At 45.4% G+C, this 22,849-nt stretch overlaps 1 protein-coding gene across 8 annotated transcripts in view; it reads right to left on the bottom strand.

Moving 5' to 3' along the window:
- PALM2AKAP2 (PALM2 and AKAP2 fusion) overlaps positions 1-21,362 on the bottom strand; it is a 331,612-nt gene extending 310,250 nt beyond the window's left edge. For 4 of the 8 annotated variants that reach the window (XM_030292893.1, XM_030292899.1, XM_030292897.1 and 1 more), the window contains exon 1: positions 21,214-21,362. In XM_030292893.1, the coding sequence (XP_030148753.1) occupies positions 21,214-21,258 (45 nt within the window). In that variant the 5' untranslated portion in view covers positions 21,259-21,362. The remainder of the gene's footprint in view (positions 1-21,213) is intronic. The other 4 variants (XM_030292894.1, XM_030292900.1, XM_030292896.1 and 1 more) reach the window with 2 other exon arrangements.
- Between the last annotated feature and the right edge of the window lie 1,487 nt (positions 21,363-22,849).

Below are 22,849 nucleotides of genomic sequence, written 5' to 3'. Positions count from 1 at the left end.
CCTTGTTAATCCTATGTGTTTTCTTTTGTGCATTTAAGCATTATTCTGAGTCCACGAGACTGCGAAGGGTGCAAGATACAGAAGAGGTTAGGAACCCTGCTTAGTGTCACTAAGCAGGTTTTGACAGAATGCAAAAGGTACCACAGAAGGCAGCAGGTAGGTCATGATGCAAACGGCATGGCTCTTGCCCTCCAGAAGCTTATAACCAAGTGGGCGAGAGGGATGGGAAGTTCTCCTGTTGGCCTCTCTCGTTGTGCTTCCTGTGGCTTATTCCCATCAAACCAACTTCAGCAGCTCTACTAGCGCCTACGACAGCTCTGCAGGGTGTAGACAAGACACGTCTTCAGACACCTTTCTGGCACCTGCCCTGACAAATACACGAAGCCACAGTGACCATGTGTCAATGGTGCTCTGGGAGTAGTTACAATCCCAGACAAAGGCCTGATGAATGAATCTCTGCACAGATGTGAAGTAACAAAACTCCTTACACACGTATCCCTCACCTCTTACACGTGAAAGACAACTCTCATCCATCATGGTGTCCTTTCCCCCAAACTCCAATGCGGCCTCAGAAATCTTCCCAAGATAGTACTACGGATGCCTACTACCCATTGGTCAGAGTTGACATAAGAGATGAAAACCACCTGCCATTCCAGGCTTGAGGCTTTACCCTTTTCAAGAAACTGTGTTTTCTTGGGAGATTCTGGAAAATAAAAAAGGCTTCAAGGCTTAAAGAATGAATCCCTAAGGATGAAAGAAAGCAAAGGCTTAAAGCAATGAATCTCTAATGACAAAAGTACGAGAAATGTATTTGGTCAGGTAACCCTTACATTATACTGTATCAGTGGCTCTCAAAGAGTTTATTTTGTCTCCCAGGGAACACTTGGCAAAGTCTGGAGACGTTTTTGATGGCCATGATAGGGCACAGGGGGGTGCTACTGGCATCTGTTGGGTAGAGACCAGGGATGCCACTACGTGTCTTACAACATATGGGACAGCCCCATACTGCAAAGAATTATCTAGTCCAAAATGTCAATAGTGCCATAGTTGAGAAACCCTGCACTATACAATTGGCATTCTATTCTCCAAGCAGCTTCTCATAAGTAGCCCAGATAGAGAATTTCAGGGTCAGGAGTTTATATGACCACAAGGGCAAAAGCCATCCATCCACAGAGTGGACAACCATGAGCACCCACACCACTGCTGGCTCCAGCATGTTCATGTGGCCAGCCAAAGCACTATACTATTTGTTGTTGTTGTTTTCTAACCTAATTTCACAATTATGGCTCTGTTATCTTACAAAACCTTGGGCAATTTGAAAATATTTACTAAGGCACAAAGTCCCTTTGGAAATTTCCAGGCAGACAAGCCTCAAAATTGTAGCTGGCCCTTTCTCTTTAATTCAGATATAACTGACATACAATTTCATATTCGTTTCAGGTGCACAATGCAATGGTTCGATAATTGTATACACTGTGAAATGATCACCACACTAAATCTGGTTACCATCCATCACTGTACAAAGTTACAAAAAAATTTTTTTTCTTGTGATGAGAACTTTTAAGATCTACTTTCTTGGAAACTTTCAAATATGCATCACATTACTGACTATAGTTACCATGCTGCACATTACATCCCCATGACCTATTTGTTTTATAACTAGAAGTTTGTATCTCTTGACCCCCTTCACCCCTTCCAGCCACTCCCTGACCACCTCCCCCCACCAACCACCATTCTGTGTTTTGTTCTGTTTGTTCATTGTTTTGGCTTTTTTATTTTATTTTAGATTTTACATACAAGTGAGATCATACGGTATTTCTCTTTCTCTTATTTCACTTAGCATTACACTCTCAAGGCCCATCCATGTTGTCACAAAAGGCAAGATATCATTCTTTTTATGGCTGAGTAGTATTCCATTGTGTATATACACATCTTTATTGATTCATCCATCAATGGACACTTAGGTTGTTTCCATATCTTGGCTGTTGTAAATAGTGTTGCAATGATCATGGAGGGGCATATATCTTTTTGAATTAGTGTCTTTGTTTTCTTCAGATAAATCCCCAAAGTAGAATTTCTGAGTCATATGGTGGGGTTCTACTTTTAATTTTTTGAGGAACCTCCAAACTGTTTTCCACAGTGGCTGCACCAGTTTGCGTTCCCATCAACAGTGTATGAGGGTTCCCTTTTCTCCACATCATCACCAACCTTGTTATTTCTTGCTTTTTGATAACAGCCACTCTAATGGGTATGAGGTGATATATCATTGTGGTTTTAATTAGCATTAACCTGATGATTCATGATGTTGATGTTAATGTTAATGACCTTTTCACGTGCCTGACCATCTGTAGGTTTTCTCTGGAAAAACGTCTATTGAGATCCTCTGCCTATTTTTTAATCAGATTGTTTGCGGGTTTTTGTGCTGTCGAGTTGTATGAGTTCCTTATATATTTTGAATAGTAACCTTTTATTGGATACATGATTTGGATATTTTCTCCCATTCAGTAGGTTGTCTTTACACATTGTTGATAGTTTCTTTACTGTACGTAAGCCTCTTAGTTTAATGTAGTCCCACTTGTTTATTTTGCTTTTTGTTCCCTTTGCTTCGGGAATCAGATACAAAAAAATCATCACCAAGACCAGTATCAAAGAATTTACCACCTGTTTTCTTCAAGGAGTTTTATGGTTTCAGGTCTCATATTCAAGTCCTTATTTTGAGTTAATTTTTGTGTGTGTTGTAAGAGAGTGAACTATTTTCAGTCTTTCGAATGTGGCTGTCCAGCTTCCCAACACCATGTATTAAAGAGACTGTCCTTTCTCTATTGTATATTTTTGCCTCCTTTGTCATAAATTAATTGACCATACAAGCATGGGTTTATTTCTTGGCTCTCTATTGTGCTCCATTGATCTACATGTCTGTTTCTACATCAATGTTCCTACATGTACAATAGTTTTGTAATATAGTTTGAAATTAGGGTGTATGATGCCTCCAGCCTTATTTTTTCTCAAGATTGTTGTGGCTATTCTGGGTCTTTTGTGGTTCCATACAAATTTTAGGATTATTTGTTCTATTTCCTTAAAAAATGTCATTGGGGGGCGCCTGGGTGGCGCAGTCGGTTAAGCGTCCGACTTCAGCCAGGTCACGATCTCGCGGTCCGTGAGTTCGAGCCCCGCGTCGGGCTCTGGGCTGATGGCTCAGAGCCTGGAGCCTGTTTCCGATTCTGTGTCTCCCTCTCTCTCTGCCCCTCGCCCGTTCATGCTCTGTCTCTCTCTGTCCCAAAAATAAATAAACGTTGAAAAAAAAAATTAAAAAAAAATGTCATTGGGATTTTGATAGGGATTGCACTGGATCTATAGATTGCTTTGTGTGATATGGACATTTTAACAGTATTAACTCTTCTGCATGAAATTTCTTTCTATTTATTTGTGACTTCTTCAAATTCTTTGATCAATGTATTATAGTTTTCATTATAAAGGTCTTGCACTTCCTTGATTAAATTTATTTATGGGTATTTTATTCTTTTTGATGCAGTTGTAAATGGGATTGTTTTCTAAATTTCTCTTTCTGATAGTTCATTGTTAGTGTGTAGAAATCCAATAGAGTTTTAGATATAGATTTTGTACCCTGTCACATTACTGAATTCTTTTATTAGTTCTAATAGTTTTTTTTTTAAGTCTTTAGGTTTTCTTTTTTTTTTTTTTTTATGAAATTTATTGACAAATTGGTTTCCATACAACACCCAGTGCTCATCCCAAAAGGTGCCCTCCTCAATACCCATCACCCACCCTCCCCTCCCTCCCACCCCCCATCAACCCTCAGTTTGTTCTCAGTTTTTAACAGTCTCTTATGCTTTGGCTCTCTCCCACTCTAACCTCTTTTTTTTTTTTTTTTCCTTCCCCTCCCCCATGGGTTCCTGTTAAGTTTCTCAGGATCCACATAAGAGTGAAACCATATGGTATCTGTCTTTCTCTGTATGGCTTATTTCACTTAGCATTACACTCTCCAGTTCCATCCACGTTGCTACAAAGGGCCATATTTCATTTTTTCTCATTGCCACATAGTACTCCATTGTGTATATATACCACAATTTCTTTATCCATTCATCAGTTGATGGACATTTAGGCTCTTTCCATAATTTGGCTATTGTTGAGAGTGCTGCTATGAACATTGGGGTACAAGTGCCCCTATGCATCAGTACTCCTGTATCCCTTGGATAAATTCCTAGCAGTGCTATTGCTGGGTCATAGGGTAGGTCTATTTTTAATTTTCTGAGGAACCTCCACACTGCTTTCCAGAGCGGCTGCACCAATTTGCATTCCCACCAACAGTGCAAGAGGGTTCCCGTTTCTCCACATCCTCTCCAGCATCTATAGTCTCCTGATTTGTTCATTTTGGCCACTCTGACTGGCGTGAGGTGATACCTGAGTGTGGTTTTGATTTGTATTTCCCTGATAAGGAGCGACGCTGAACATCTTTTCATGTGCCTGTTGGCCATCTGGATGTCTTCTTTAGAGAAGTGTCTATTCATGTTTTCTGCCCATTTCTTCACTGGGTTATTTGTTTTTCGGGTGTGGAGTTTGGTGAGCTCTTTATAGATTTTAGATACTAGCCCTTTGTCCGATATGTCATTTGCAAATATCTTTTCCCATTCCGTTGGTTGCCTTTTAGTTTTGTTGGTTGTTTCCTTTGCTGTGCAGAAGCTTTTTATCTTCATAAGGTCCCAGTAATTCACTTTTGCTTTTAATTCCCTTGCCTTTGGGGATGTGTCGAGTAAGAGATTGCTACGGCTGAGGTCAGAGAGATCTTTTCCTGCTTTCTCCTCTAAGGTTTTGATGGTTTCCTGTCTCACATTTAGGTCCTTTATCCATTTTGAGTTTATTTTTGTAAATGGTGTGAGAAAGTGGTCTAGTTTCAACCTTCTGCATGTTGCTGTCCAGTTCTCCCAGCACCATTTGTTAAAGAGGCTGTCTTTTTTCCATTGGATGTTCTTTCCTGCTTTGTCAAAGATGAGTTGGCCATACGTTTGTGGGTCTAGTTCTGGGGTTTCTATTCTATTCCATTGGTCTGTGTGTCTGTTTTTGTGCCAATACCATGCTGTCTTGATGATTACAGCTTTGTAGTAGAGGCTAAAGTCTGGGATTGTGATGCCTCCTGCTTTGGTCTTCTTCTTCAAAATTCCTTTGACTATTCGGGGCCTTTTGTGTTTCCATATGAATTTTAGGATTGCTTGTTCTAGTTTCGAGAAGAATGCTGGTGCAATTTTGATTGGGATTGCATTGAATGTGTAGATAGCTTTGGGTAGTATTGACATTTTGACAATATTTATTTTTCCAATCCATGAGCAGGGAATTAGGTTTTCTATATATAAGATTATGTCATCCACAAATAGTGGCTGCTTTACTTCTTCCTTTCCAATTTGGATGCTTTTTATTTTTTATTTCTTCCTGCCTAATTTCTCTGGGTAAAACTTCCAATACTATGTTGAATAAAAATGGCAAGAGTGGGCATCCTTGTCTTGTTTCTGATCTTAGAGGAATCGCTTTCAGCTTTTCATCATTGAGTAGGATGTTAGCTGTGGGCTTGTCATATATGGTCTTTTATTACATTGAGGTACATTTTCTCTTACACCCACTTTATTGAGAATTTTTTATCGTAAATGGATGTTGAATTTTGTCAAATGATTTTTTAACATCTAATGACATGATCATATAATTTTTATCCTTCATTTTATTAATGTGGTGTATCAAGTTGATTGATTTATGAATGTTGAACCATCCTGGTATCACTAGAATAAATCCCACTTAATGATGGTGTACGATCCTTGTAATAATACATCGTTGGATTGTGATTGTCTAAGAAGCCTGACTTGTTCTTGATAGGTCCTAGTCGTTAATGGTATGTCAAGAACTGTCAGTGTTCCAAAGGGAGGGATCACAATCAGCACCTAGCTTCAGGCTGATTGGAAGCCAAATCCTTAGGCAGCAGCTTTTTTTATTTTTATTTTTTTTTTAATGTTTATTTTTGAGACAGAGAGAGACAGAGCATGAACGGGGGAGGGTCAGAGAGAGAGGGAGACACAGAATCTGAAGCAGGCTCCAGGCTCTGAGCTGTCAGCACAAGGCCGACGTGGGGCTCGAACTCACGGACTGTGAGATCATGACCTGCGCCGAAGTTGGACAGTTGGACGCTTAACCGACTGAGCCACCCAGGTGCCCCAGGCAGCAGCTTTTAAAGTATGCAAATATATACAGCCTCATGGGACCCCAACTGTAAACCCTGCTGGCCTCCAGACCAGGTGACCTGGAGGTGTCCTCTGGGTGACAATTGCAAAAATTAGGGCTTCAGATGAGTGGATAAGCTCCTTTCTGAGAAGTACCGGTAAGCTGTAGTGAGGCCAAGGGAGAGCACAAAGATGGCATCCCCCAGCCTACTTTCTCTGAGAGTACTTCTGTAGCTTCTATAAATGTGGCAAACCTGAAGTCTGCCCCTCAGGCTGAAGCTCCACACCAAGAAATGGACCTTTTCCGCCAAAAGACTAGGGGTGTGTTTCAATCTGCTTATCTGTTAAGAACTATCTGCCCTGGGGTTGCTGAGAACTGTCTCTCCAATTGTTACAGTTCTGGGGAACTAGGAAAGGAAGCCACCCTGGCCACCAGAGCCAGGTGATCAAGGAGCATCCCATGTGTGGAATGCACCCCTGCCAGGTTTCACAGGGCCACAGGAGAGTGCAGGGCTGGGGCGTACCCACCAGCTTTCGTGGGGTGGCCGGCCCTTCTGGACAAGAAAGAGAAGGAAGCGGAAAGGAAACCGTTGATGTTTCAGAGAGCCCCACATGGATTCTGCTACCACAGGCTATCATCATCCACAGATGGTCACTTCATTTACATTGAAGGCAGTGATCGTACGGGTTCCAGGAGGTAACTAACCCACCATAAAGTGCTAACAAATGACAGGGCAGCTGGTCAGAAGCCACTGCTCACTGGCTTCCTGCTTGGACCCAGGGAATGTGGTACGTCTGTTCTCTGACTCTCATTCTGACACATTCTCTTTAAAATCCTCAGAGAGAGAGGAGCACCTGGGTGGCGCAGTCTGTTAAGAATCTGACTTCGGCTCAGGTCTTGAAGTTCATGGGTTGGAGTCCCACATCCGGCTCTGTGCTGACAGCTCAGAGCCTGGAGCTGCTTCAGGTTCTGTGCCTCCTTCTCTCTGCCCCTCCCCCGCTTGTATGCTTGTGCGCGCTCTCTCGCTCTCCCTCTCTCAAATAAATAAATGAACATTGAAAAAAAATCCTCAGAGAGAGCAGAATGAGGGTTCTTGCAATTTCTAGGGAGAAAGAAAAATGATCTGGAGAATCACCAGTGTTTTCCCTCCACCCTCTCAGTCCCTGTCACTAGGGGGACAAAAATGGTTTTACATGTAATGACTTATTTTTAGATGGGCCAAGCCATCACCTCTAAGACATCAGGTTTTCTGGATTCCAAAGGGAAGCAGCATGCAGTTGGCTTAGCTGGCAAGAATATACGAAGAAAATTCTACAGGAGCAAAACTCACATGTGAGCACTTGGGCGAATACAAGCCTTCCATCGTGGTAGCCCAGACAACATTACAAGCGTGACTGAGATGCTTTATTGTTCTGGACTGCCAGCAAAAAGACACCAGTTACTTCTCTAAGGTAAAAGACACCTGGAGCCCTAATGGCAGATACAACCACAGAGGACATGCCACCTGGAGCAGGAGACAGCAAAATTTTTCTATAAGGGGTCAGAGAATAAATACTTCAGGCTTTGCAGGCCACATGGTCTCTGTCAGAACTATTCAGCTGTGCTGTTACAACATGAAGCCAGCCCTAGACAACACATAAATGAACGAGAATGGCCCTGTTCTAATAAAACTTCATGCGTGGACATTGAAATCTCAACTTCATGTAATTGTCACATGTCATGAAATGTTCCTCGAAAAAATTGTTTTCCCAACCATTTATAAATGTAACAACGACATACTGCTCACAGGCCTTATGAAAACAGACTGCAGGCCAGATTTGACCTGTGGGGGGGGGGGGCGGGGTGGGTATTGCTTGCTGACCCTTGGCCTAAACGGAAAATAAGAATTTTCATTTGTTCTTAATTCTGAAGCTGCCATATCAAATTGATTTTCCTTCTTGTCTCACTGTGATTCTGAAATCACACTAGTAAAATGGATAAATGAAAAAACAAACAAACAAGACAAATAAAATCAACCATCACGGCCCTCTCGACCAAAATATCCAGGCTGGGAATCATCTGGTTGTGGCCGCAGCGCGACTCATTTGCCAACATGCCATGAGGCCCCATCTTGCTCAATGCAGGATAAGATATACGGCTTGTTAAAGGCTAGCAGTCCAGTGGTATTTTTAAACTCACTCAGTGTGAGCCATCTCCCTGTTTAGTCTTATTGCAGATTTATATTATTCAAAGGTCGGAAGGGAAGGGGGCGGGGGGGGGGGGGGCTGGGAAATGTAGCAATTTCCAAAATTCAGCTGTTCTCCTCCTTCCAACACACATTAGGCCATTTCATATTCTCCAGAAAAGATATGTCCAGTGGCTTTCTTGAAAACACATTAATGTATTGATGAGGCACTCTTATCCTTCTAATATGCATCCTACCTCCCTACAAATATATTACTATTTAAAATCGATGGGTATTGGGGTGCCTGGGTGGCTCAGTTGGTTAAGCGTCCAACTCTTGATTTTGGCTCAGGTCATGATCTCGTGGTTCATGAGTTCGGGCCCCACATTGGGCTCAGCGCTGATAATGCAGAGCTTGCTTGGGACCCTCTCTCTCTCCCTCTCTTTCCGCCTCTCCCCCATGCTTGCTTGCCCTCTCTCTCCCAAATTAATAAACTTACAAAAACAGTCAATAAAACCAATGAGTATCTTCACACTCACAATGGAAGAGTCAAACACAGCCCTAGAAAAAGCGGGTTCTGAATCAGTGGTGAAGGCAACAGGTATGTGAAGGTGATGGGCTTGTCAGATGAAATACGGGGTGCCCAGTTAAATCTGAATTTCAAATAAACAAATCATTGTTTAGTATGAAAGTGTGTCCCGTGCAATAACCAGGAATCCTATATTTTTAGTTGCTAAATGTGATAACCCTGGGAGGGGGTAGTGAGAGGGCCAGCCTGGAAGAGAAGGTAATTATTGGGGGAAAATAAGAATTTGTTATAGGTCTGGGAGGGGTACTTGTTATGAAAGAGTCACGCACCAAAGACTGGGTGGATTTCTTGTTCCGGTAAAGTTGGGTGCAAGGAGAACTGCTTACACGAACCGCGAGATCATGACCTGAGCCGGATTCGGACACCTAAGCAACTAGGCCAACCAGGCGCCCAACACCAGTGGTTCCTGAGAGAGTACTGGAGGCTGACAGAACTGTCTGTATCCTGAGGGTGTTGGTGGTTACACAAATCTACACGTGAGTTACAACTTAGAGAAGTATACATCAAAAAGGTCACATTTGCTCTGTTAATTTTCTTTTTTAAAGTGGGCTTTCAGTTGTTATGTCTTACAGAAAACTCACGAGTTCATCCAGCAAGCTGCATAAGGAACTGATTGACGTAGCAGTTCTGACTCTAACCCAACACCATGGCTTTCTTACAGGGTCGCCATCCCACAGGGCCCCTCGGAGGGTTTCTGACAGGCCCACCCACCAATTTGCTCAACATGCCTAAACATATCTACATCTCACTTAGCTTCAAGCTGTAACACCACCCGGTCACCTCCTCAAAATCCTAGCAATTAAATAAAATATGCTGTGAAAGGCAGAAGTGGAAAACTGGTGGCCCAGGGTGGGGGCTGGCAGGGAGGGAGGTGGGATGGGAAATGAATCCAGCCCACACTGTGCTAAAATCGCTTTATGTTTGGTTTGGCCCATACAGTGTTTAAATCGTTATGAACATTTAAACATCAACAGACTCCCTTCAAAAGCTGGATTTCCAGGTCCTCTTGAAAAAGCAGAAGATCCTGGGCGTGTATCCTCACAAAGTACCAATCAACTAGAGTTGAATGCTGTCTGCCCCTGAGAAGCCGGCCCTCTCTGGGTGACCACAATCCCAAGAGCTCAGCCACCGTGTCAACCTGGCACCCGTACACATCTGGGTTTTTAATGCCAGGCATTTGGCAGGGTGTCTGGCAATGGGAAGCCCTCTGGAGTTGGGAGACCCTTCTTCCCTTCCCCTTAAAAAAGCTACAGGATGAAGTTGCCACATTTTACTTGTTTGCAGAGCCCCAGGGTGCCCTGGCTCCCTGTAGAGAAGATGTTCCACGCCTGCCTGTCCACTGCTAAGCCAGTCTGCTTCCAGCTTTCCTCTGTGGACCCAGACTTAGGACGGGTGGAGAGCTGGAATCATCCAGAGGCAGTAGCAGCTGACATGTCCAGACAGAGATGATGGCGGCAGTGGGGGAGGGGGGAGTAACTGAGCAATTGAAATTACTTTCCCTTTCGCCTCCTCTGTGGTGTCAGGGTGAGTACTTTCTCTTCATTCTCCCCTATCAGATCCAATACTGATGGGGCATCCATTATTCTCACTCCGGCGTGAATACGGATGGGGGTGATCAGGATACCAGTGTCTTCTTTCCAGTAGTTGGTGGCACTAGACAGTATATCCCACAGCGAGCCTCCAGGCTCTGCCTTCTGACCCGCCCCCACCAGACTTATCCCACCGTTAAATATCCTTCAGCTTCTACTGCGAGTTTTATTTGATGAACAGCGCTACGTATTGAACACATATGCCCGGACTTTACTGTTCATGCACAAGGCTGCCTGTTTAGCACCTGGTAAAGAGAAATGGGGACCTCAGAGGATAGGCTTGTCACCATCCCACAGTGTGTTTTTGTTTGCCTGGATAAGCAGTATTTCCTTTCAAGGTCACTATTTAACTTCAAGCTTTTCAGATTTTTTTTTAACTGATTGTTTTTTTTCCAGCTTTATTGAAGTGTGATTGATAAGAATTGTATATATTTACGGTGTACAACGTGATGTTTTGATATATATATATACATAGTCATTGTGAAACAATTACCACAATCAAGGTAATTAATACATCCATCGTCTCACATAGCTGTCATTTGTGTGTGTGTGTGTGTGTGTGTGTGTGTGTGTGATAACACATGAGATCTACTCTGCACACTTCAAGTATGTAACAAATGATTATTAACTGTAGTCACTATGCTATACATTAGGTCTTCTGAACTTACTCATCTTCTAACTTAAAGTTGTATCCTTTGATCAATATCCCCCTTTGCTCCCACCTCCCAGTCCCTAGTAAGAGCCATTCCACTCTGCATTACTATAAGTTTGACTTTTTTCTCTATTTCATATATAAATCAGATCATACAGTACCTGCCTCTCTGCATCTGGCTTATTTCACTTAGCATAATGTCTTCAAGGTCCATCCGTGTCATCACAAATGGCAGGATTTCCTTCTTTTTAAAGGCTGAATAAAAATGCCATTATTATGTAAACCACCTTTTCTTTACCCATTCACCTGTCAATGGACACTTAGGTCATTTCCATATATGGGCCACAGTGAATAATGCTGCAATGGACGTAAGGGTACAGATGTCTCCTGGAGGTAGCGATTTTACTTCCTCTGGACACGTACCCAAAAGTGGGATTGCTGGACCACGTGGTAGTTCTATTCCTAATTTCTTGAGGAACCGCTCTATTCCTTTCCACTTTTCAAATCTTACGTGCCTCAGAGTCCCCATGGAACAAGGAAATTTTTGAACCACTCCCCACCCCATTAGAGGCAGCAGGTATTATCAACCCAAGCTGACAAGTCAGACCATAGAAACTCAGTGTTTGGACCAACCAGGAGCCCCACAGAGGGCTCTATACTTCTCAGCAAGAGGCACCTCTCACAGATCACAGCCTCTCTATCATGTCACATATGGGACACACATACTACCAGAGCCGCCGGGATCCTGAGGCCCTGTGTGGTAGTTACCGGCCTCAAAGTTGTTGCCGTTTTTGCTCAAACTCAGAGAAAGAAGATCCCCCTGCTTACCACCAAAGGGGTTAAATTTTCAAGCATATGTTTTTCTCTTAAGAATAACATTTTTTTTCTAACCCTCAAAGTTTTAAGTTTCAGCTCTGAATTTAAAAATAAAGCGAATACTCAGATGACTGGTTATGATTTCGAAGAAGGGGGCGGAATCCCACCCACCTAGAATAGTCAGTAAACCAGGATAATTCAGCAAAACGGTAAGGGCAGGTTTTACAAACGCCCCAAGGACATTTGGTAGTTCACAGACTGTCATGAGCCTAGAAGCCCACAGGGCAATGAGACAGGCTGCAGGGCAGGGGTGGGTGGGGAAGGAAGATGTGTTCTGAGCTCTGGCCCACAGTCTTTTTCACCTACAACCAGGGATTTTATCTTGGGGGCACATGTGGCTTTTCTTTTCCTTTCCATCTTGTGCAAGGGAAAGGTACCAGGTGCCCTATCCCCATCTTCTGGCTAAGCTCGTGTGACGCAATAGAAGCATTGATACTAGAGTCAGAGGTCACCGCCAAGCATTTTTTCTATGCGTTCAAGTGTTATGTAAACAGGCTACGGGTTGTCTTTGTCTGTCTGTCTCTCGCGTATGTAATAATCTCCTTTTGAAGATTTTGTTCAACATGAAACTAATGGAAAAGACTGACATGAGAATTAACCAAGGGCATATGTGCCTCCAACACACACCACCCCACAAAATCCTCTGCTTCTGCTGGCATTTCCTGTCAGAAATAGGTCTCAGCTGTGCATGTTCTCCCAAACCCACAGCGCTCATGTGCGAACTCTCCTCTGCAAAGTATCCCGCGCTGGGCGGCCATCAGCCACAATCTGTCCATGTTCTCCTGGGCTGCGTCCTGGATGGCGTGGCCGCTGTGCGTTGTGTTTTGAGACAGGCAAGAGTCTGGCTGAGGCTGAATCCTTCTGCACGTGAAGGGTTGGGCCGAACAATGGACGCTACAAGTAAGGGTGAGGGAAGCTCGTGGGACCTCTTGGTGAGAATAAACTCCTCTTTGATAGGCCAGTGACAAGCCAACCCTGTGTACGCACAGACTGGCTTGGGAGAAACAATAGCCATCATCGACTAAATGAGTCTCAGTTGCGGCTCATCTTGGCAGCCTATTAGAGTTGCCCACGTGAGAAGCAGCTGCATGATGAAGTGGGTGTGAGGGCCAGAGAGGCTGCTACCCAACCTCATCACCTGATCTGCTAGGGGACCTCTATTAGGGGTACACCCACAGTGCCGTAATAGGTACCGTGCCCCTCTCAAAGGCCTCCCACTGGACGGCCAGGTATCTGCCCGACTGCGTGGCCCTCTGCGTGAATTTTGTAGGCCATGCTTTTAACCAGCTAATCCGAAGCATACCCTCCAAACAGGTGTCTTTTTTTTTTTTTAATTTTTTTTCAACGTTTATTTATTTTTGGGACAGAGAGAGACAGAGCATGAACGGGGGAGGGGCAGAGAGAGAGGGAGACACAGAATCGGAAACAGGCTCCAGGCTCTGAGCCATCAGCCCAGAGCCTGACGCGGGGCTCGAACTCACGGACCGCGAGATCGTGACCTGGCTGAAGTCGGACGCTTAACCGACTGCGCCACCCAGGCGCCCCTCAAACAGGTGTCTTCAAGTGACCCATAGAAACTTCACTCTCTTTAAATCAATTAAAACAACTACCCAAACAAAGACCTCCTCCTGATCAGCCACTTGGTGTGCGAAGATACTACATCACTTTCAAACTGAGCTTTCTGTAGGCTCCCATTTGGTCTTTTATTCTATTTCGCCTCTTGTAGATATCCACACCTCACAAACTCCCGGACATGTCCCAGTGGGAATGTGGCACTGATCAAGACCCAGGCCACGATCTTCCTTTACCATTAATCTAGCCCTTCACCAGAGATTCTCCACTTGTACTCCCCAGAAGAGCAGCTGCAGCTGGGAAAGTATCGCTTGGGGACTTGTTAGAAAGGCAAATTAGCAGGCCCTGCCCTAGACCTGCTCAATCAAACACCCTGGGAGCGGGATCCAGCAACCTGTGTTTTAAGGAGCTCTTGGATAATCCTAATGCATTAAAGTTTGAGAATCACTGTTCTACACCATATCTGTTAAAATGTCTATGTCCAATGCCAGTTGCCGCTATTACGAAGTTCTAAGTCCAGCTGGGTCTCCCTATATTGTCTATTACTTGAGGCTGATAATAAATTGAAATCACCTAAACACCCTGGGTGATATATGTGAGGGCGTCAGATTCGAATATTGTATTCTTAAAGATTCTTCTCTAACAGGAATTTCCCACATCAAGGTACTGATTGTCTACAATTTTTCTGTTAATTTTGAAAGAGCAGCCACTCACCAAGATGTGAATATTCTGGGTTACCATAATGTCAATGATTACAAGAGCTCACTTAATATCAGAAGAGACAGTAAATATGCACTATTTTTCCAACAATCCAAACATTTGGACACCAAACTCACAAAGCCCTGGTGAAAAACACCGAGGGGGATGCTGATAATATTACTTCCACAATACCCTTATGAAATCCAAATAAGTCCATGCATATGAAAAGCACATTGTTCAAAGTTCTACCTACATCTGGAGGTCACACAAGGTCGACCTGTGGACTCGAAGGAATTTTGTTTTGTCCACAAATTTTTTAAAAGTGTTGAAACTAGTTCTCTTTTAAAGGGAGATCTCACATTTTCGAAAAGCAGATTTCCTGCTTCCGGTGAAAATGGGTTGATGTGACAACATAAATTCCATGTTCCCACATGGTATAAATTTACCGTGTCCTAACTGCGAAGAGGCGTCTGCTTTCCAGGTCCTCACGATTGCCCACTCAGTCTGTGTCACTCCTTTACGTTACCTGTTAGCCCTTGGAGCTTTGAAATTTGCAACTCCTATCCACTATACACAATGCTTTTCATAATTAGTAGTATCCTCCTGCACTGGAAATGCTCAGTAGCTACCATAGTCATCTGAAATTTCCCAGTTTGGCTAAAATGTTGAAGTTAGTAGAATTCATCTTTCACTCTTTGTGTCCATTTTCTGTTTAAGGATCCACGAGTTCTGATTTGTTGATTCACATACAAACAGAGAACTTTGGGTGCTTTCTATATCCTTGCTCTGGGCATTTCCCATGAAATTTCTCAAATAACCTTCACGACAAGTCCATGAGGTAGGTATTATGTTTATCCGCATCTTACAGATGCGGAAACCAAGAGACGGTGAGGTGAGGACATAGAGATGTTAACAGAAAGGCCAGGACTTGAGTCAAGGCTTTAGGATACCAGAATCCCTGCTCATAACTCACCAGACCATGCGAATCACTGCCAGTCCAGGAGGCCACTGTCCAGTGTCTCCATGCATCAGTGCCAATGTGCTGTCTCAGTCAATGTCACACCACATGATGACCGATGTCACACCACATAGTGATTATTGTCAAGCGAGTTGAACACTCCCAAAGGGCATCAGTGATGAAATGAGGGTAGTTCAAAGGACCAACAGCAGGGGTCCCAAACGTGTTGGACAGCCCCAAAGAAATGCACAAGCACCAATACTGAGCCCTGGTTTCCCCTAAACATTGACAAATCATACTCCACAAGTCCACCTGCTTGGCTTTTTTAACGATGACTTTTTAACGAAGGCTGCTGTATGTCTCGGGGCCCTTGCCAGAGTAGCTGCTCTTTGTCCCAAGAGGCTAAAGCCTGAAATACTCAGAGGTCCAAATAAGTGGCCAGAGAGGTGTATGACCCTGGCGCATGTTTGTGTAAGGCTTGCCTTGGCACCCTCAGACCTGGCAATGACCCTAAACGAGCCCAAAGCGGCACCTATCTCCTGGGTGGCCCCGCAGATTCAGCTGGGGTGAACACTTCCTCAGCACCAGTATCCGGAGCAAACCATCGTTTAGGCCTGAACTTGAAATTTTAGAAGCACGGTATCACCCTTGTTTCTGAGATGGACGAAGAAACAAACGAGTGGTCAGGATCTTTGTTTCTTCATTCCTTTGCTGTCACCTGCCAGTGACACAGATTCACAAGGGACATATACAGGGATGGTCCCCACAAGAATCCATTGTTTTACTATAGGGTTTGGGGTTTGAGTGTCTAAACCCTCTGAGGGGTCCCTGGCTTGGGAAGCTGGACTGGGCGGGGATCACATGTAAACTGCAGGAAAGACTTCTTCCCAGGCTATGCAGACCAACCTAAGTGGCCTGGATCAAAAGCAGGCTGATTGGCCCCCTCTGCCCCTAGTTCCACACTCTAACCCTTATCGTTCCACGGCAGGAAGAGGCATGGAGACATGAACCCAAGGAAATGCCAAAAGTGTTTCTCTGCAAGTGCAGGGCACAGCCAGGCTAAGCCACCCACTGACATCCAGGCCTTCTCGGGACAGAGAATGGGAGCAGGTGGGAGCCACAGGCCCACTAACTGTGCTCTCTGCATGAAAGTCTCAAGAGGCAGAGGAGCTCAAAGTGAGATCCCCAAAAGGGCAGATTCCATAGAGGCACATCCAGGCCCACATGTCCTCAAGTTCATCCCTCTCCTCCTGACTGTGGGACTCTAGCTCAAAGGATCCTTGTGGCAGCTTCCCCCGACCCCATCAGGGCACCCCTCCAAGCGAGATGTGCCACTAACACAAGGGATCAGGATTCAGGAGGGACTGACCTCAACACGTCTCTTCCACATCTCACTGTGTGGGCTTGGATACCTCTGCAGAGTCACTTGTAAAGTGGAGGTAACGAGACCTGCCCCACACAGCTCAGAATTGAGGTAACACGTGCCGGTTTTTATAAATCACATACTGGTGTACAAATGCAAAAGACCATTTTTATTATTCCACAGAGTGGGTTCTTATTAAATGACAAAATTCTCTAAAAAGCCTGTGTAGGTTGGATGGGACTTTCATATTTTTAGCACAAGGGGACATGCTCGTGTTGGTCCCTGGTACAGGCCCCAGGCCTTGTCCATATGGCTCCGGGGGCTTTGGCCCAAGACGACCTCTGAAACATTTAGTTATCTTCCCACAGGTCCAGGGAAGGCCGTCTTCCTCCCGGATGCACAGACATAACATCCTCTCTCAAAGTTGATTTCCATTGAGACACAGTAGCTTCTTCCCCAAGGGAGCGTTACTCATTCCGTCAGAACTCACATCAGATCTCTCCATGCACTGAAACCCAACTTGGAAGACGCTCAAAAGGATGTGGGCCTCCTGGTTTGCCTGGGCCTTTCCCAGTGCTACTGGATCAGTCTGCTTCTCCCTCGCTGGCTCACCCTGAGGCTGTTGGAACCACCTGCACAGTGTGCTCGTAGGAAAAGCAGAAGATGGGCCACCGTCTTAGGGGTAGCAATTCAGGGCAGTCATCCAGGCAGCAATACAGGGGCTCCAGTGCCCTGAAGTGTGGGTTCAAATCCTGGCTTTGACACTATCTGTTAATGTTGGGCTCTTTACCTATAAAATCTGGGTAAATACAGTAGTTCCTACCTCATCAGTTTACTCACATTAAATGACATAAGGTGTGTTAAAATGCACTTTAGTCTTATTACCGAGTTTGCGCCTTCAGCTACCGACTTAACTCCTACATGCCTTTGGCTTTCCCTTTCTCTTATTAACGGTTCCAAATACATAATAAACAAACAATAAACAAATAAATAAATAAATATCTTCTGCTAACCAGGAGGCGATTATATTTTATCTTGCCCAGTCTTCAGGACTTGTTCCAAGGTCTCCCGTCTGGAGAATGTTCCACAGCTCCTTGAGGTTAGGTCACCTGCTCCACAGGAGTGCTCATTTGCGTAAGTGCTCTTGGCACTACATAGTAACTGTTTATGTGTGTTTCTCTGTTAGATTTTTTTCATCTTTTTTAACGTTTATTCATTTTTGAGAGACAGAGAGAGACAGAGACCGAGCAGGGAGGGGCAGAGAGAGAGGGAGACACAGAATCTGAAGCAGGCTCCAGGCTCTGAGCTGTCAACACCGAGTGACGTGGGGCCTCGAACCCACCAACCGTGAGATCATGACCTGAGCCAAAGTTGGACGCTTAACTGACTGGGCCACCCAGGCGCCCCCAGACTATTAACAACTTAAGGTTTAACAACAACAACAAAAAAGCAGATCACACAGTACCTTGTTGAATAATGTTCAATAAATGGCAATTGTACTGTAATTCCCTAGAATTATTATTCACATTAATTCTGCTACAGAGGCAGTTTGCTATCTCCTACTATTATAGCTTTGGGAGTGTCCCTACAGATGGAAGGAGTGCCTGGGAGTAGAGACAGTTGTCAAAGATGGACTTGTTCTTCTTCTGTCAGGAAGTAGGATGAGATTCATCTTTTCTCATTGATTAGGCTCTGGATTCAACTGGAAAAAATCAATTACAGTACCATAGTCTCTGAGCACTTTATTCTCTAGTGGGTTAAAAAAACAAAATCCCAGACTACCATGCGACAAATGGGTCACAGGACGTTCTTTCAGGATGTAAGTGTGTAAAAAGTAATATCTTCCACCTGATGGCTGAGACTTGGGGACACTGACTTTTTGGTATTGATAGTACCTTCCCAGAGGAGGCGCTCTGTGGGCACCTGCTAATGAATGGATGGATGAATCCTCGAGTGGCAGCTCTGGGCCTGTGTCTGAAGCAGCTAGAGGAACTGACGCTGGACACAGCCCTGGCCTTTATTCAGAATTAAAGGGCAAAGTTTTAAAGGCTGCTCAGACTCTTCCTGCTTCAGAGGTATTGTCTCTAACCCTCACGGAACAGGGTAGCACTGCAGATAGGAAGTGGGGACTCTGCCTCGACATCATCTAATGACAACCACATGTCTGGTACTTCAACTGCATCATATCTAAACCTTACAACCAGCCCATGAGTAGAACTCATGAGCTCATTTAACAGATAAAGTAACAGTGGTCCAGGCTAACAACAGCCCAAGACCCTACAGACTAGAATCCTCATCTGTCTGCTCTGCCTCTTGGAGAGTAGCCCAAGTTGGTGAAGAGAGAGGGACTTATTCTCTTCCTCTTTCACATCTCCAGACATACTTCAGGAGCACTAGGCTCCGGAGGCAGGCTTGTGAGCTCCCGAAGGTTCCCTGAGAACTCTAGGAAGGTGGCAGAGAGAGGCACGGTTTGCCGAATTTGGAGAGTGTGCACTAGGCCAAAGTGTAGCATAGAATGATTTATTGATATGGTCTCAAGACCCACTGACCCCTCCCTTTTCTCTCTCCCCCCCCCCTCTCTCTCTCGTACACACACACACACACACACACACACACAGTCATTTCACTGAGAGTATCTGAACCAATAACAACGCATACATTAATTGAGGCTGATATGTTCATGAGAATCATCAACATCCTCCTAAGTACAGGACAAACTCAATTCCACAACTGAATATGCACAAGTATTTGTGTGTATACTAATCATATAGTCAAGAGAATTCCAAACTACTGGCTGGATCTTTCTTGAAAATCCACTTGGCCCCTGCTGGGATCACCCAACCCCATTTGGAAAGGGGTGACCCCAGTGTAAGCTGCTACTGGCTCCCTGTTCAGAGAGCAAGACCTCTCATAGAGCTCAGCTGTTCCTCAGGCATCCAGTAAAGCTGGTCACGCAAAAGCAGAAAATGTGACAACTGTTGGAAACCTTCCCACAGCCTATGGGAGCAACTGAACGTTCTCTGGAGCAGTCACTTCATGGGCGGTTAAAGCAGCCTATTATTCAGTTTATATAAAACACCCACCAGCTACTTGGCACCAATAACTGAATATCTCCATTCTTACCAAGTTCGTGACACGATGGCCACACTGCCTTGCCACTAGGTTTAGAAACCATAAACAACTTCATTAACCATCAAGATACACATGCACAGAGGGAAAGGGAAAGGAAAAAAAAAAAAACTTTCCTGAGTTCTGAAGACCAAGTTCAAAGATTGCCCAACAGGCAAAAAAACCATAGCATTTCAACATTGCCAACAAATGTCCCTCTCACTTCAGTGGTAAAATCTCCAAGACATTTCAGATTTGAAGTCGTTGATAAAGAGGTTCTCAGTGCTACGGAAATCATATCAAATGCTTCTTTTAAAGAGAAGGGCCTGTATGCATTTTCCCTATGAAGAACCTGTCCAAAGGATTTCGAAAACACTTTAATATACTTTGCTTCCAAAACATTACACATCGTTTCTCCAACAAATTTATATGTGTTTCCAGAGAACTCCTGGACCAAAAAAAAAAAAAAAAGGTACTTAGGTAGAAGAACGTCTGGAGACTCTTTTATGCCAGTATGTTAACAGACCTTCTCTTTTAATTGTTATTATTTCATATAGCAGCAGTAATCATTCCCTCATCTGCAAAGGAAATATATAATCCAGCTGTGGTGGCTCCAGTGAAAATACCACATCTGTGGATCATTGGCAACACTGTGGCAAGATTGCTCAAATCTACACAGTCCCAGAAAGTTCTCTTTTGTACTCAAGATGCACGAGGGTACACTTTTCTGAAAGTGCATGTAAACTTTGCCAAAACTGGTTGTGCCTTTGTATGCTAAAAACAGGTTTCAGATTATCCGCCCCCTTAAGAAGGATGCTCTCTTGGAACATTATGCCCAGGACCCAGTCGTCAGCAGAAGTCCCCAGATCCCGCCAGGATGGAGGCTTGTGCCAGCGTCCTTGTCAATATCAAACAGCACAGGGGACATTAACGCCCCGGTTTCAGGAGGAGGTTTCTACCGCGTGGCTGGCAGTGGAGCTGACTGCTGGTTTCCCACTTAGGAGACCGAACAGCTTCCACAAGAAGGGTGGCAGCCACCGTTCAGGTCGCCGTTCTCTTGGTTCTCCAGGGTATGCAGTCAGAGTAGTGAGGATCACTGGGTGATAATATTCCAGGAATCGCCCCTTCCCCCCAAGCCCACCCCCATGCGTCTGTTCGGCCTTTTCCCAAAGCCCAGTAGCAAGCATTTTATTTCTAAGCCAATCTTCCACATTCAAATCCCCAGCCCAAAGCGCGCCCTGGGGGTTTCTGTCTACAGACGTAATAAAAGAAACGGCAACGTAGCTGAGCCTTGACAGACTTTTATCCCCCAAACACATGCCCTGCGGCTACTGTGCCGGAACGTCGATGGCCCCAAAACACTCGGGGTCCCCTTCCATCCCAGACAATAGAGCAAGAAAATAAAATGAAAGTGCACTTACTGCTATGGCTTGCAGCCTTTCCTTGTGCAATTCCGCCTCTGCCATCCTGGAGAAGGGCACACAGGGAGGGGAAAAAGAAAAACAAAACACACGCTGTAGTGACCTGAGGAAATGGATGGGCACCCCGAGGGGCTGCGCTAGAAGCCCGGGGAGAGCCGAGGGGCGGCCGGGGATCCGCTCTTGGGGTGGCGGGCAGAGCTGTGCGCGCGGCTGGCTCGCCGGCTCAGCCTCTAGCCCCCGCCCGCCTGGCTGCGCCCCAGCGCCGCCGCTAACTGCACAGCTCCCGGCCGCCGGCGGCCGCGCCAGTCGGGGACGTGGGCCACGGGCAGCCGCCGGGAGGGCGCGCCCGCCCCGCGCTGGTCCTCCGCCCTGACGTCTCGGCGCCTCGCTCCGCCCCTGGGGTGTGGGGGACCTGCGGCCGCCGCCCCCCTTGGCTCTAGGCGGGCAGGAGACGGCGGGCTGTCGCGGCGGGGGAGGTGGGGTCCCCAAGGCGCGGACGGGGAGCGCGCTTGCGGGTGGGCACCTGGGGCGAGGGCGCACGGCGAGAGGCTAGGGCGCACGGCCGGCTCCGGGGTGGACGCGCGCTGAGTCCGGGCAGAGCGAGGTGGCGCCAGTGCCAGCCAACAGAGGGGCCTGAGGCAGAAAGCGGGGCCCGGAGCGCGAACTGTGACGTGCGGGCTGTGGCCACCGAGTATTCTGGCCGCCTTCTAGCGCATGCCAGATACTTGGGCTTCACGTGAGGACGTTTCCAGTAGGGAAGGGCTGCCTCGCCCACATGCCTTAGATGGCGAGGTCCTCGCACGTCAAGTGGACGGAGGGCAGGGTATAGCTCAAAACAGGCCACCCCTCTGTGAGGCCAAATGCGACTTAGGAAGAACAGCAGAGAGTTTGTAGCCTTCCGAGCTCCACCAGGCGGGGCTTCACAACTTAGCTGTGAAACCGTGGGCAGCTCACTTAACCGCTCTGAACCTCAGTTTCCTCATCTGAAAAATGGGGTGTCCTCAGTGATTAATGAGATAAACTATATAAAGGTGCTTTGTAAAGGGCAATCTGTCCTGATCATTATCCTGTGACATTCTGGGCTGCAACGTTGAGTCTTTTCTTCCGTATGCCGTCTTGGAAAGGGCAAGTGGGATCTGGTCACTGAAATGCTTCACCTATTCTTTAAATAGTACTAAAGTGTATCTTTTGCGACAGGCCCTGGGCTGAATGTGAAAGATGGATCAGACCCAGTCCAAAAGGAAATAAATGCTAAAAACAAAAGAAATACTTCTTAATATTCAGGAGGGACCTGCTAAAATTCCGAACATTCATAAGTAAGCTTTCCTGTATAAAATGAAATCATAAACACTGAAGAAAAAAAAAAAAAAGGCAATGTGACCTCTATAGACCCTTGATGATTCTATAAACACAGGACTTGAAAGGCATTTTAAAAGGTATGCACATCAAATTTCCCCAAATCACCTCTTTCCTGGGCAAATTCTTGCAATTCAACTAAATTGCCTTTTCAACTTTCACAGAGGTTTTACCTGTCACTTGATGAGCAATTACTCCTCTGCCCGAAGACTGAAGTTAGTCCCCAAAACAGTTTTACTGATTGATTGTTTTCTCTTCCTTTTCATAACGGGTGTGGGTG

This window comes from Lynx canadensis, chromosome D4 (genome assembly GCF_007474595.2).
Source record: "Lynx canadensis isolate LIC74 chromosome D4, mLynCan4.pri.v2, whole genome shotgun sequence".
Lineage (NCBI taxonomy): Eukaryota > Metazoa > Chordata > Mammalia > Carnivora > Felidae > Lynx > Lynx canadensis.
This window is presented reverse-complemented; position numbering and strand designations above follow the sequence as displayed.